Raw genomic sequence first — 15849 nt, forward strand, 5'->3', positions numbered from 1 at the left:
CGCACCCTTGGCTGTAATTAACTCCCCGATGCTCTCTCGCCTCCTCCTCCGCCTCCCGTCGCCTGTCCAGTCTCCGCCTCAACGAACCCTCGCCGCCTAATTCCCTCCTCCCGTAGGTTCCCAGTCTCGATCCCAATACCAACCCCTTTTCGAATCAAATTCCATGATAGATACAGTCCGATCGATACGAGGATTGATCTCCTTCTGGTTCGGTCTCTCGAGGCGTTCTAATTCGATCCATCGGAACCCTAGATTTCGATTCCCTAGGGTCCGGTTGTGATTCTGTGGATTGTAGGTGGTATCGTTTCCCATGGCGGATCGCGAGGATGAGGAGCTTCAGATGGCACTGCGGATGAGCCTCCAGAGCTCGCCGCCAGAGGCGAAGCGAAGCAAACCGAGGGAGAGCCCGGAGGAGTCGGTGGAGGCTCGGAACCGGAGGTTGCAGAGGGAGCTGCTGGCGTCGGCGGCAGAGAAGCGGATCAGGGCTATGGAGAACAAGAGCGTTAGCCTTGCGCGACCGGTGGGCGCGAGGGAAGAGGCGGTGGACAAGATCGCTGCGGCGGCCGCGGGGCCCGCGGTGCCGAAAGCCGAGGTGGGGGGTCCGCTGGGGGGAAGGTGGAGGAGGTAGAGCGCACGGGTTTGGATTCTGGGGAGGAGCTGTCGCCCTCGGACGCTGACCAGCTGTTTCTGATGGTATTTGGGAGTGGCGTGTCGAGGGATGTGCTGGTACAGTGGAGCAATCAGGGTATCAGGCGAGTCTAACTGGTCTATCTGTCAAAGTTTACTCTCTTTTTTTCATTTTTTTATTAATTTTCAGTCATTTTTCCAGTCTTTCGTTTCTCTCTGCTAAAAGATTTTTTCATGTTTTATTATCTTTTAGTATGGGCATGGAAATTCAGTATATAATTTCACCACTTTTTTTTTAAAAAAAATAAAGAATGCAAATTTGTCTTGACTCTTTGATCTCTAAGTAATTTTCCGTGAACCAGGAAATAATATATGAAAGTTTTCTTTTTCATTTTTATTTTCGTCGGTCATTGGTGTTAAAGGAAAACCCAGAGGGACATCATCTACACCATGAACACTTCAGAGTTATACTATTTATAATGTCACTGGGTTCACATTCTGTTGGAAGGCTTTCAAGCGAAAAAAAGAAAATGGTGATGGATGACCTTAGCTTCTGCTGTCTTCATATTATGAGAAATTATTAAATTAAAATTTGATAGTCATGGATGATTTTAATCGAATTTATCATGTCCTGATAAGAACTTATGATGCACTTCTGATGGACTATGCTAGTACTTACAATGAATTCTGAACAGCTTAACTCAGTACGAATACTGGTTTTTTAAACTCCAGTCCTTGAACTAATTGATACTTCAGTCCATCTCCTGCTCCTCATTGCATCATCAAATGTGATTAGGATGCTTGGCTCTTTTTGGATAGTCTAGCTCCCATAGGGTGTCAGAGATGAGGGAACTTGGATGTATTGCAAACCTCGAACTAAGCAAAAAGGTCTGTGCATCTGAGCACTGGAGAGAGTACAAAGTCAGTTCAGTAGAATAACGTTGCCATGTCATTTAGTGTATATGAAGATAGGATTATAGGAGGCGTTTGGAAAACATTTTTTTTAGTGGAGAGTTAACAGCTGTCAAAAATATTATGGTTGATTTGGAGAGGACGTATCTTTTTATAGTGATCCTGTGTCCTGTCGGATACAAAGTTTGGATAATGTTGAAGGAAATTATGAGGTCATAGGAATAGACTTTGATATCTTACTGAATAATCAATGTGGGGTGTTTCTCCATTAGTGGTGCACCATATTTGATTTTGATTTAAGAGAGAATGGGACGATTTGGAGATTTGTGTGCTTTGTGTCTCACAACTGGGTCTGATAATTGTTGTATAAAGTCATGATGGATGAAATCATGAAGGTTGTCCATTAGGCTTTTAGGCTTTGGATAGAATCTAAAGTTAAGTCACCACTGTGCCATCTACTACCAGTGATTTCCCCTTTTTTTAATGCACATTGCCATATGTATACTTTCTAGCACAAAATGGTATGGATTTCAATGCTGGCAATGGAAAATCCTTTTGCTAAACATTAACCTTAAATATGCTCCATCCATAAAGCTTTTGCCTAAAAGTCAATCTAGTATTCATAGTGTTCATAACTAAAAAAATGTGTTACATCAAAATCATTTACTTGAAAAATTGAGCTATACTTATATGGCATTGATTCATATTCAAAGTTGAAGCTTGCAACATGGAACTCAAGATTCAAATTATAAGATTCTCATTTGAACTCTGGAATTTCAACATGATTAAGATAATTTGAGCCATATTGTAAGATTCAGATTTCTTAGTACAACTTTTAAGGGATGCTTGGCCTAATCGTTGTTGATTTTGGTAGTTGACTTGCTTGTGCTAAGGCAATGTTGGAAGCGAGGTTTGAAAACCGCTGAATAGGACGACACAAGCAATAACACACCATTCCAATAGAAAACCAGTACCGGTACATAGTGCATCGGTATGGGTTGTAGCCTATACCATGTGTTTGTACCCAGTATCATACCAGTTCTCCAAAAAGTGGTACGCCCTCCAATACCGGGTTTTAAAACATTGGTTGGAAGTATTGACTTTAGGGGTTTGTTGATTTGTCATCAAAGTACTTGCTTCTCATTTAATATTGTGATGGGATTATATTATCACGTTCTAATTGAGTGAATTGTGGATTCTTTGGGGGCTTGGATTGTTGATTCTCGTTGTGCTTTGAACTTGATTAGAAGTCTTTAAATGGTTTCTTTCTTTCTGAAAGCAATGTTTACAATAAGTAGGCATTTGTGTTGATTTTTGGTAGAAGCAGGAAGTAACCATTCTTATGCTTATTACTTTTACTCTTCTAATTCAAATGTCCCATCCATGGTGTTGTACCATCAACGAGTCCTCTGCCTTTAATTACAGCTCTATGACCCAGGTCACACCTATCGTGACCTATCTTAGCAGGGTTAGTGTTTACCTGGGTCTGTTGGTATGACATCATACTAACAAATATCATTACCAACCAAGCTATAAAGCCATTTGTTATTAGAAGCACTGGATTTTTGCTTTTTGATCTGTAACCTGTCTAATAGTTTATTATTCAACCTTTTTCTAATTGCTTTAGAACTTCCAAATATTTTTTAATAATCCTTAAATAAACAAGTTATGAGAATTTATTGCATAGTACTAATGAACTCCTGACTTATATTTCCTTTATTTTGCTGATTTTCTGTGAACTAATGCTTGTAGGTTTAGCTCCGATCCCGAAACATGCATAGGTCTGGTCCAGCATGAGGGAGGTCCTTGTGGTGTCTTGGCAACCTTACAGGTAGTACTCTCTTTGCTTGTTGTTATACATGTGACGCTCGATTTCTGCTTCGCAATGACATTTTATTGCCCAACCTTATTGCATTTTGTCTATATCTTATGATTATTTTGTCTTTCAATAATTTTGTATTCCCTTATTTATTTGCCCTTGGATTGCTTAATCTTTGAGTTTTCTTTCCTGTGAATTTGCAAAAGATGGCATACCCTGAATTTATAAGACGTTATGCTTGGAAAAAGTCAAAATTCTTTAGTTCAAATTCATTTGTTACCGGTACAAGGACACCTATATCTTGCTTAGTAACTTACTAGATGACCATATGGTTGGGTAATGCTTGCTTTTACAGTTTGTAGGTTCCATAGTGTATGTTAGTGCAAAACTTATTTAGTTCCTTTCTTACTTGTGTTCCCCTGTCCCTTGTTTTATACTGATTTAGATAAAGATAACTATCTCTGTGATCATTTTTGCATTTATTGAAATTTTCTCTTATCCACATTTTTTACCTTTTTGAATGTTCTGCATAATTCCCTTGTCTTTCTTGCTAAGAGAACATGTTGATCTGCCTTTATGTTATGGATTTCATACTGTTTCGATCCTCTTTCCGACCTTTATGCTATGGAGTTGTTCTTAGATAACAATAACTGATATATGTCTATGAAACTTTAGCAGTATACTGCCTCCATTACCAACTGGCTTTTGAGTTGCTTCATAGCCTTTTGTTTTTAGTTTCCAATGCTTATTATGCCTATATCTGTTCCTGGAAATGTTTGCAAGTTTTCTAGAAGGTGTTGCCCAGTTAAGTACTGCTGCCATTTTATGTTTCCTTCTCGTTACCATTTGTTCTTTTACCTTTCACTGGACTAGCTCAGGCATGTGCAGGCATGTGTGATCAAATGGTAAGGTGGCCTTGTATGAAGCCCACAAAAGGACTATCACTGTTCCAGATTTGCATAACAATTCAGTTTATATAAAGATGTGGCTGGCAAGCAGATGTTCCAATTGGCAACAATTTGCTGCAATTGGTTGTTGTGATGCAATCTCACCAAAATTTTATAAAGTTTTGTATGCATTTTAGTGGATTACGTGCTCATAGCATCTTAACTTTCAAATGTTGCTATTTGTAAGTTCAATGTAGAACATTGTGTAGCAGCGACTAGGGATGTGCTGAACTATTATTCTGTATAAGGACCCTTTTAGATATGCCTACTGGCTTTAAGCATTCTTTTCCTTTCCTAAGGTCCTTTCTTACATTAATTTTTCTCTTTGTCCTGCAGGCCTATGTCCTCAAATATCTTTTATTTTTTCCAGATGATTTGGTTAAACTTGAAGCCAATAGTCCACTGTATAGTTTAGGTCAAAGGAGATTTTATCAAAGTTCATTTGCGGCAACTGATAATTTTGCATCTATAACTGATGATAGAAAGGAAAGGTGATTACTCTGCCCATAACAACTCTTATCTGACTGTAACCATATCTCCTTTGATTTTTAAGGATTGTAGTCATGCTTATTAAAGAACAAGTTGTTGCTAATTTGTTATTATATTCTTCTTTGAACTTGTTATTGTTTACTCTTTAGGGCTTTTTTTTGTCTTTACGGATTCTATAGACCCATCAATTTGTTTTGTATGTATCATATAATGTCTCTGTTGGAAGTGATGATTTCCTTTTACATGAATATCAACGCTGATTCTGAGAAAAACAAATTTATTTTCTCAGCCCGTCACTATTAAATTCAAAAAGCTGCAGGTTGTGAAAGATATTTTTTGACTTGAAATAATTGCAACAACATTCTCTATCATACTTGTAATGAGTTATCCGTTATGCTTTGCCTTTTGGATTCATGACAAAGAAATGAGAATACTGAAATTTTATCAAGATAGTTTCATTCTATTTTCGATAGTGTTATTTGACCTAACTGAAAACATGATGAACATGCATGGTTGAAAGTTGTAATGCAAAAAATGGTGAAAGAATACAAATAGGAGTGGTCTGTCTCACTGCTGCTTAGCTGTGATTTGGTCAAGGAGGGGACTACTAGGAAGAAAAGAATGATGGAACCACTAAGTGAGAAAGGAAGGTGTGTTTACATAGGAAAAAAAAGAAAGAGTAATGTACTAAAAAAAGGGAAGGAGAGAGCAATTGATGGTGGAAAACGAAATGAGATATGTATCTGCGAGGAGGTAGTGTGAGGAAAAAAAGGAAAGCAAAAATGGAAGGGAGACACATGAAGTTAATGAGAATTTTTCTTCGAAATAAAACTATGATTTCTTGATCTCATTTATTTTCTAAGCAAATTACATATGGTATAGTTTTGACACTTAATGGTTACTTGGATGTTCTGAACTAAAGTTTTCAGTCTTAATACCAGATCCTGTATTTGTAGCTTATTGATATGGGTCAGGATAGTATGAGACACTCCCATACCGACACATGGTATGCTGCTAGTGGCGAGACAGTAGATATACCATATTGTTAATACAGTATTATTTTCAGTCCACCGGTATCTTATTGGGTCATTACAGTATGTCAGGTACTTGGTTGTATCGGTTCATACAGAAAACCTTGTTCCAGTCTTTGTTATGCCACTTGTCTTTTGGACTTGTCGATATCACCTAGCCCAAATTGCTCCTTAACTGTCATCAAATCTAGTCTGCTTTTCAAATAAAAGCATTGCACTTATATGACATTTCTAACCCATAAACCATATAAAACCTTGAGGTGGTGACTAATTACAAAGTTTTTTTTTATTAAAAAAAACTCCTTAAAGTGGATCACCTTCAAATACAAGTGGAAAACTTTTTATTCTGAACATGCCATTGTAAAATAATAAAATGATAAAAGCAACCGAATGGTGCTTAGCCTAGCGGTGAGTAACCTCCTTTTTTAAAAGGTTTTCACTTTTCAGTATGCTGCTTCATGAACTAGTGCTTGTGTTGCAAAAAGAGATTGAAATATTGCATGCTACTGGTTTGCTAGCACAACACTAGCATGGTAAATACCATTTTGCTCCATGTTATTCCATGTGAGAATTAGGTGGCCTGGCACAGACAGGCACGATGGTATACCAAGTGCTAGCATGCAGCCGGTGTTGGTAATGCATTGGCATAAAACTTACTCTACCATGCCATGCCATGCTGCTAGCACTTAAATCCATTGGTGCAGGTGCCTATGTTCAGATGCTTCATTGTCAAGTAGATAATGTCATATCCACCTAAGTGGCATAGTGTAAGTTAGAGCACTAACATGAAATGAATGTGGTAGAAACTCATTGAACGATGAGATGGTTGGCCTTTGTGGTTTGCTGCAGTCCTATATGAGCTGTCATGGCATGTCTTGCTTGAATTTTTATTCTTAACTAATTGCTTGGCACGTTGAATAAACATGACCATGGTTGGGTCTATTTTTTTGTAAGCCTAACATGGTTTCAATTCAAGTGTCAGGTGTGCTGAGCCAGTATCGATGCCAAGCATTGGTTGGCACGACATATCCTGAACTCTTTTTCATATATTTTAATTAAAAGGGTTTTGAAGCTTTTTTCCTACAATGTGGAACAAGCATGCTGACATACCATGCTGAAGGGTGACCGGCATGCTTATTGGCACTGATACTTAAACCTTGAAGCCCAAGAGGCACTTCCTCCCCATAAAAGAAAAAGGAATAAAAAAATATCAAAAGAAAATTTTAATTTTGAAAGATTTATGCTCCAAAAATAATGATTTTGGGTATTTGAATAGGTATATCTATTATTTTTTATCCTCGAAATGGCAATACATTTCCTAGTTAAACTTTAGTTAAACTATGACACATCCTAATTATGCCCCACGTGAACTTCCCATTTGGCAAATTTTCCTTAGATTCTTATGTTTATTTCCGTTGCTCTTTGATCTTCCTGTATGCCTCTCTATCTGCTTGTAAAGGGTCTCTTATTGAGCATATCTTTCTCAATGCACATTGACCTTTCAATCTGGAGTTTAATTAAAACTCTTAAGAACCTGCTTTAGCATTTTGAGTATCTCTTTAATCATATTCAAATCTCCTTCACAAATAAAAAATCTTAAATCCCTATTTATAATTCTAGCGAAGACTTTATAGTTTTAGAAATAATCACACTGTACCCTTTCCTTGTCCTGCACTATCTTCCTTTGTCTACAATCTCTTTTTCAGGACTCCTCTCATTCTAGTTGAAGTTTCTGTTTAATATTCAATTAATTCTAGCGTTGTTTTACTTTCTGCAACACCTATGACACCATGATTGACTTTCCATTTAATACTCTATTACAATATTACGTCTATGACAGCCTGCAATGGGTTACCACTTAGACTCATATTAAAAATCTTATGAACAATTTAATACCTTCCCATCATATTGTATTTCTAGATAAATTGAGGACTATTAAATACCATAGGCAAATCTTAGTAAAAATATGTTCTCTCATGGTTTATATATGTCAACTTAATCAGTAATACTTTTATTGGTACCTCTCTGTTTTTTTATAGTTATACCGGACATGGTAGATTTTGCTTTTTTGCTTCTATCCAGCTCTCATTCAGATGGATCCTTGCTGTTATCCTTTCTACATCTCTCACACCTTGATTTCTGCTCCTTTCTAGAACCATCCATCATTAATCCTTACTTATAGTTTAGCTATATCTTTCTTATTTACTTTTTATATCAGTATATGTGATGGGATACAATCAGGTTGACATCTGGATGTAGAGATCTGCTTAGTCTTCTCAACAAAGTTTTGCTCCATGACCAACCTAATTTTGATAGGAGAAGGCTTGGATGATGGTCATAGTGATGATGATCGCTAATTGACTATACTTCCCTATTTATATTTCCTCGCAAACTTGGGAAGTCTGTAACTACATAAAAGGATTAATTTTGGCAAGTTTCTACTGGCAATAAAATTTGTTTCGCATTTAATGCATGAAGAGGTTGGTGGTATTTATTGAATATATTTCGCTTTACATCATTCATACACTATGTTTCTTTTTAGGTCTGCTCGGATCTTACTTTTGCTGCCGCTATCAAATGTGACAGCACAACTATGTTTTCTTATTAGTTTACCTGTTTAATGACTGATCTTTTGTATTCTTTCATTTTTTTGGCACTGTTCTAAATTAAAGTTCATGTTGGTAATGTTTTGTTTACTTGTTATGCATTCTAAACTGCCATGGATCTCTCTTAATTTTTCATGACCATTCCATTTATCCGTTTCAATTATTTTTATTGCACTTATTTTTGGCATTGAATTCTGTTTTAATGATATATTTATGCATTTCCTCACACAACAACTAGCAGTTGTGTTTCTTTTACACAAAAACCAAATAAAATTTTAAAATTACACATAGAATAACTAAAACTGTCTTCAAAAGTTAGGATATCCCAACTCTCTCCTTTTTAGAAATTCTACATATTTAAAAACATTTAAGTAATTGCCAGGAGGTTTGTCAATTTTTTCTTACTTAAACTACTGATTATGTATAATTAACATTCTTTTCTTTTATGCAATACTTCTAATTTTTGTTATGGTACACTAGATAATGAGCACATGTGGATTAACTGTATTATCTCAAATTGATAAACAAGAATTTATTTTTTATATAACATGATCTAAATCTTAGATTTTTCTCCTATGTGCTTTGGATGAGCCAGATTATTAGCCTTTATTATAATTCTATATAAATTAATGGTGGCCAGGTCTTGCCCTATGTCTAGGCATGATAAATCTTTCTCTGAGAGTTTTAGCACTTGAATTTTCCAAAAGATGCAACAAAATTTGACTGAAAAAAAGCAAATAGAAATTTGAGGCCTTCACATTCTTTCTTTTGATGTAAATAAGGAAGAAAGGGTGTATGGGAGAAAGAATGGAAGAAAACTTGCATTTGTTGTCATTAGTGATCCCAGTGAAGATGATGGTGCTGACCTAATATACCACTGGTGTTGTAGTGTCAGTCATCTCTCCTTGGAATTCATGCATCTTTGCCACTAGTTGCTTGTTAGTGGTGCTGCTGCCACCTGCATACATAGTTGTTGCTGATGCTTTTAAGTAGTCGTTCCATTTCTCGTTGCAATTATTCTTCTTGCATGGACTTGTGCACATGTCTCTGTTAGATCCTTCCAATGTCTAAAAATTTGTTCTCATGGACTTCTATCCAAGTTTCATACCATCTATGTTTAAGTGCTGCCTACTGGTGCTTAAGAATAATATGATGAATCTGGGTAAAATAGGGCAAGATAGCTCATTTACAGATGGAAAGTCCAAACTAATAAGACAGTGCTTCCATCCAAATTGATACAACTGTCAGTTTCAAAAGATTCTCTTTATTTTTCAGGTGAAAATGGAAGAAACACTGAAGTAACCTTTCCTTAAATAGAAAGGTTGCGAACTTGGGGTTTACGTGCAATAAAGGGACTAATACCCTCCCATACCCCTGTGAGAAGTTCTTTTACATTGTATACATTCATTTGACAATGGTTGAAAGGGAGAAACAGTGATAGGCAGCGGAGTGTGTAGGTTGGCGGGATTTACCAATTGTTGGTTATTGAGCTGGCTTCTGGTGCTGAGTATGCCCAGGTTTCCTTCTAATGCACTCAATGTATTAGTTCAATTGTTGTGCTAGTTATATGTCAGAATGTGAGTTATATGTCAATGTATAGTCACATGAAATGTGGAAGCAGCCATGGTGGAGCTTACTCTAGATTTTGTATTCTTTTTAAAATTCATCAAGAATTTAAGCTTTTCTGCCCAGATCGGTAGGAGTTTACTTATTTATTTATTTTTTTGTTTATCATTGTGGGCTACCTTTTGATGTCTCCAGTTGGATAGTTTTGCTGGCTTTTATAGTTAATATCATATGTTTTTGTGTATGAAATGCTGACCACAAGTGTGTTTTTCAGAGCATTGGTTCACAGTATGGTTGAAATATTATTTTTATGTGGGAGTGAAAAAAGAGCTGTGATTGCAACCCTAGGAGTTTTAAGCCACCATGCAGATGATGGATCTAAAGTTGATCAGAATGAGGTGATAATGATCGTTAAATTTCTGGCAGTCAGTTTCAGCTTACTCACTTGGGGCTGTTTCAGTTTTACTAACGCTGTTGATGCAATATTTAAACAGATGGTATCTAAAGCCTTAGATGGCCTATCAATTGAGTCAGCTTCAGATTTGCAGAAAGTTCTAAGGGTCAATGCATATGATTCACGGACAGCTGCTTTTCATCATCTTATTGCGACACTTCCTGTATTTCGAAGTCGTATGGGGGCAATACTATTCCTTATATCTGCTCTACTTTCACGAGGACTGGTATGTGCAGCAGTCTACTTATTTTCATTTATAATACTAGATTATGAATTTAGTGCCCCTGCTTTTCCTTGTCTTAAGAAACATGTTGCTTAACTTTATTTCTTGGACTAGTATATTTGGCATTTCTAAGACTTATTTTATTGACGAAATTACTAACTAAATCTTGCAATTGCAATTTTCATTCTGGGAATTAATTCAAATGTATATAATGCACCCGTTTACAGTATATGCATGGAATAGATGAGTGCCTCTAGGGGAAAACCCTATTTTTGAATTATACAATAATATTTCATCTTGAAGATGATAATTAAGTTTTCAATATATAATAAATCCACTAACAGGAAAAAGAAAGTGTTAGAGAGGTAGCATGGTAACAATAGTACGAGTAGTGGATATAAAAACATCGAATCACAGGATGACTTCAGGTGTTGCTTGTGTATGAGTGGTCATGAGTGAATGATTGCAAATATTAAGTGACACCCGATTGACTGATGTGGAGATTGTAATAGCATGATGCTGGTGATTAGGGACAAAAGGCAAGCTGACATGGTACAGTAGAAGCTTTTTTTTTTTTTGAGCAATAACATGGTATGAGAGGAACTTATTGCATAATGATCAGGTGACAAGGGAAATGATAGCGATGAGATGATTACTGTATAGAATTTTCAGTTAGTGGAGCCTTGGAAGGTTTGTTGATACAAACAGCCAATGAACTTTAAGATATGATGATCCCTCCAAGGCAGAACTTCTGGCAGCTTGTTACCTGATACTCCAAGTATGGTTCCTTGATGTGTGGGCCACTGGGACACTTTGAACACTTTATATCACTCCTTCACACTTCAGATTATTGAATCAAGGTGTCATCACCATTACATGTATACTTTTAACATGCCTACATTTAAGTTGTTTAACACAACTATGAGCAAATGTTTTATCAATTTCATAAATTCGCAGTGCAGTCACTCCAACTAAATATTCATCATATGCATATATACATACTTAATTACAAACACATGTATAACATATAGATGTGTCCCATGCTGGATTTCATTAAGGCTTTTAATGTCATGTTTTTTTTTAGATGCTTGGGCACTTTTCTAACCTTGCCATATGTCCGAGTAGCATTGATTATGCATGATGTGAAAATTGGCAAATTTGAAATTTTAAGGGGGGTTCCACAGTAAACAAGATGGAAAAAGGCCAAAAACCTAGTGCATGCATGATGAGAGAACATATAGTGCTGCTTGAGTCTCAAGGTAGTTTCTAAGCGAAGTGAAATGAGGCTCTCCAAATCATTGTCACAAATGAACAATATTAGCAATAACTTCAAAAACGGAGAGATGTAACAAGCAGCAGAGAGTGTAGCAGTGATGCCTGCTAGGGGACGGAACAGCAGAGATGCCTGCTAGGAGACCACATTTAGATTATCTACAATGCAACAACCAAAAAGATAGATATTAACCCAGGAATGCAAAAAGGGTTAAGATGTATTTGTAAATTCATCGAAGGAAAAATTTGGGGGGAGGGGGACTTTGTTCTTGAATGACCGTTGTAAAATGGTAGAAGGAATCAATTTAGCATGGAAGCAAAAGAGGGGATTGTCTATTATATAGAAGCAAAAGAACATGAATGTTTTTTTTTTTTTGGTCAACACAAGAAATGGATTCATGTTAAAGTGTTGAAGTCAATCATAAAATAACAGAAGATGTCGATTTTGTAAAATTACAAGCTATGTCCTTGAAAAATTTATCAGCATTTGAGAATGGGAGAACAAACTAGTCATCAAGAAAGTGGTCAATGTTATTTTAAAAATCAGTAAATTATATTGTGGGGGGATAAGAGGATATGAACTTTTCTATAGGACAACAAGATGGGAGAGCCAAAAGAAGGACGTGCCAAGTAGGTAGAAAAAAAAAACCCTAAAGAATACAGGCACTGAACAATTGGCATGCCCAAGAAAAGGAGAGCCAAAATCCATGGATAAAACGCGAAGGGCATAAATCCAACTAAAGTTAAAGCATGCCACTGAAATGCTTGGGAACAAATAGATGCTCAAAACTAGTCTCCTACATAATTTGGGTCAGATTTGGAAATACCAGGGGAATCTAAGGAATGAAGAAAGTTGGCTCAGAGTTGAAGGTTGAAGGGAAGTGAAACAATAGAGGTGGAATCAAATTGACTGATTTGAGTGGGGTCTGCTAGGAAGAGGAGAAGGAAGCACACCAAAACCTAGTTGGGGGTCTTTCACTCTTTAAAAAAAATGCTTAATAGGTAGGATCAACTATGACAAAAAATCCTAGCCTTCATTTACTCAGCAAGCAGATCCGGGGTAAAACCTCTGAAATACCATTATCGGTGCTTTGAGAAGATGGATCTGTTATTTAGAATCTCCTCTACCATTTTTTTTGAATTCAGTGGAAGGGAGGCTGCATCATTCTCTCACTGTAAATTTTTTAACCTTGGGATTGTGATGACCATCTTTGAACTATATTCTTAGGGGCAATAGAATATTTTCCAATAGCTTTCACTTGTTCATTGTTTATTTACTAGAGATAATGATGTCAGGAAGATATTATTCTATATCCAGCAATTTAAGGGCCTTTCTAAGCCACTAATTCTAAATGTACTAAAAGCAAAACTCAGTTTTCAATGATATTATGTAATTTCATGATTAAAGTTACTCACTTTTGGAACGTGAGAAATTTGTGGAAAATAGAAGTGAACTGAGCATCATTAACATGTGTTTATAACAATTCACATATGCAAACTCGTTTTCTTATGGATATTTTTGGTCAAGCTAGCTGTACATTTTTCATCGCTTACAGTAATAAATGGTTATTATCCTTGCCATAATATCTTTTCAAAAGCAACAATCCCAAAAATTCAGTTTATATATTGCTGATGCTTGCTAACTAGTAATTGATGAGTTTGAATTTGAAGAACCTGTTGTTTAAGGGTGGCTGTTGCTGAAGCTTTACTGACCTTATCACAATGTAGGAATCCATTCAAGCAGATAGGGATGATCCTAACCCACCGCTGGTCACGGCTCCATTCGGGCATGCCTCACAGGTATATCATGCAACTTGAATTTTTATTGTTGGACGCATTGTTCATCAACTTACTTTTTCTTTGGATAAAGAGTAAAGTTCATATTGTAGAAAGGGTTGGGGGGGGGGGGGGATCATGTGATGGTTCATAAGAATGCTTTGACTAGCAATGGATGTCCTCCTACTATCCTACTCTGAAGCATCAGGTTAAGTCCCATTGTATCTGTTTGTATGAATAAATATTGCTTATGGACAAGCATCCCTCATGCCAATGCTAAGCTCCTTTTGGACATTTCTGCCTTAATCTTAGTTACATTTGATGATTTTACTGTCAATCAGTGTTCCTTCAATATCTTCAGGTCCAAATTTGGTACAAGAGGAGAATGTTGTCATCTGTATCAAAATGGGGGCTGTATTATTGCGTGGCTTAAGTGGATAATTAATTCTGGTTTGAAGAGCCATCATTTGTCTTCCAAGCTAATAGAACTTTACGGGTTTCCTACACTCAGATATCTATTCCTAAAGTGCTTGCTTCTCTTCTACAATTTCCTATTCTTGGTATTTTAAGTCAACTTCTGGTCTTGCCTGTTGCCTTTTGCTTTCCTGTTCCGACTCTAAACCCTGAGGCTGCTCTAGGGCATCTTACATTTCAAAGTCATGATCTTGTTCTATTTTGTAATTCAGATTTTTTGATTTTGATGGTTGAGATTTTTCAGCAGGTATTTGGTTGGTAAAAGAAGTTCAAAATGGTAGTAAGATGATAAGAGCCAAAAATCCAGCTAATAACGTTTCAAAAGTTTTTGAGTGATAGATAGCTCTGGTATTCAGAGAAAAGGTTTGTACTATTGACATTCATCATGTGCAAGGGCAAGAAGTTAGTTTATATTGCTAAAAGGATTGCCCTAATAAAATAATATTTTAGTTATGCGCTTTGGTTGCAGAGCATTTCTACGATCTTATGGAAGACCTGTTTAATTGCTGACAAATCCTGTATTCCTCAGGAAATCGTGAATCTACTGCTCTGTGGACGGGCTGTCCCAAATGTATTTGATGGCAGAATGGATCTTGGTGGCGGCATGTTCCTCAAAGGCATACCCACAAACGTGGAGGTTGGGTTCCTTTCCCTCCTGGAATCTCTTAATTTCTGCAAGGTTGGTCAGTTTCTAAAATGCCCGAAGTGGCCAATATGGGTGGTGGGAAGTGAATCCCACTACACGGTTCTCTTTGCGCTCGACCCCTCGGTGCAAGAAGAAAACGAGCTGGAAGTACGGGCGTCGAAGATCAGGAGAGCATTCGATGCGCAGGACCAGAGTGGAGGGGGAGGTTTCATCAGTGTGGAAGGATTTCAGCAAGTTCTCACGGAGGCCAACATAACTCTGCCACGCGAAAAGCTTGAAAGCCTCTGCTGTACAGGATTTATTGTATGGAGCGAATTCTGGCAGGCCCTGCTGGATCTGGATAAAAGCATGGGAGGCTTTAAGGACTCATCTGGGTTAATGGGCAAGAAGCTTTTTGACATCTACCATTTCAATGGAATTGCCAAGTCGGTATTGAATGGGAATTCAGCAGCAGGAGGCGAGAATCCGCTGCAGAGACCAAGACTCTGTAAATTGAGCGTGTCGGTTCCTCCGAGGTGGACCCAGGAAGAGTTTCTGGCTGATATGGTGACTGCTTTAAGCAGCGATACCAGTGGGAAAGAGAGTGGAATCGTTGAGCTAAATCAGCCTTCTCAGCATGCACCACTGGTCGACTGCATTAGAACTCGGTGGGCCCGTGCCACTTGTTGCTGGGTTGGAGATGCTCCCAGTATTGTCTAGTAAGAAAGAGTCCGTGCAAACCCGTGAATGGGGTCCCATTGAGGTATGTTCTTCTTTTCCCCACAAACACCGGCGTATGGGGGCGGTACGTGAAGCTTGGAGGCCATATTAATGCAGGGCTGTTCCAGCTTGTGGCGATTACATTCGAACTGAAAGTGCCTGATTGTTGTAATGGCTTCTGTTTATTTGCTTATATTATGATGCACTGAAATGTCAGTTTTCTTGTCAAATCGTATACGTGATTTTGTGAAATCTCAAACTTCAATTGGAATGGAAGTTTAAGATATATCTTGAGTGATTGTTTCTTG

General features: G+C 37.3%; 1 protein-coding gene across 1 annotated transcript; it reads left to right on the top strand.

Annotated features, from left to right (window-relative positions):
• On the top strand, positions 1–15835 carry LOC103703168 (ubiquitin carboxyl-terminal hydrolase MINDY-3-like). The gene is given in 8 exon segments (XM_008785926.4): positions 1–593; positions 596–752; positions 3292–3370; positions 4642–4796; positions 10272–10395; positions 10492–10677; positions 13675–13746; positions 14726–15835. Coding segments are annotated over 8 exon segments (1872 nt in total). The 5' UTR covers positions 1–310; the 3' UTR covers positions 15542–15835.
• Positions 15836–15849: the final 14 nt, after the last annotated feature.

This window comes from Phoenix dactylifera, chromosome 10 (genome assembly GCF_009389715.1).
Source record: "Phoenix dactylifera cultivar Barhee BC4 chromosome 10, palm_55x_up_171113_PBpolish2nd_filt_p, whole genome shotgun sequence".
Taxonomy (NCBI): domain Eukaryota; kingdom Viridiplantae; phylum Streptophyta; class Magnoliopsida; order Arecales; family Arecaceae; genus Phoenix; species Phoenix dactylifera.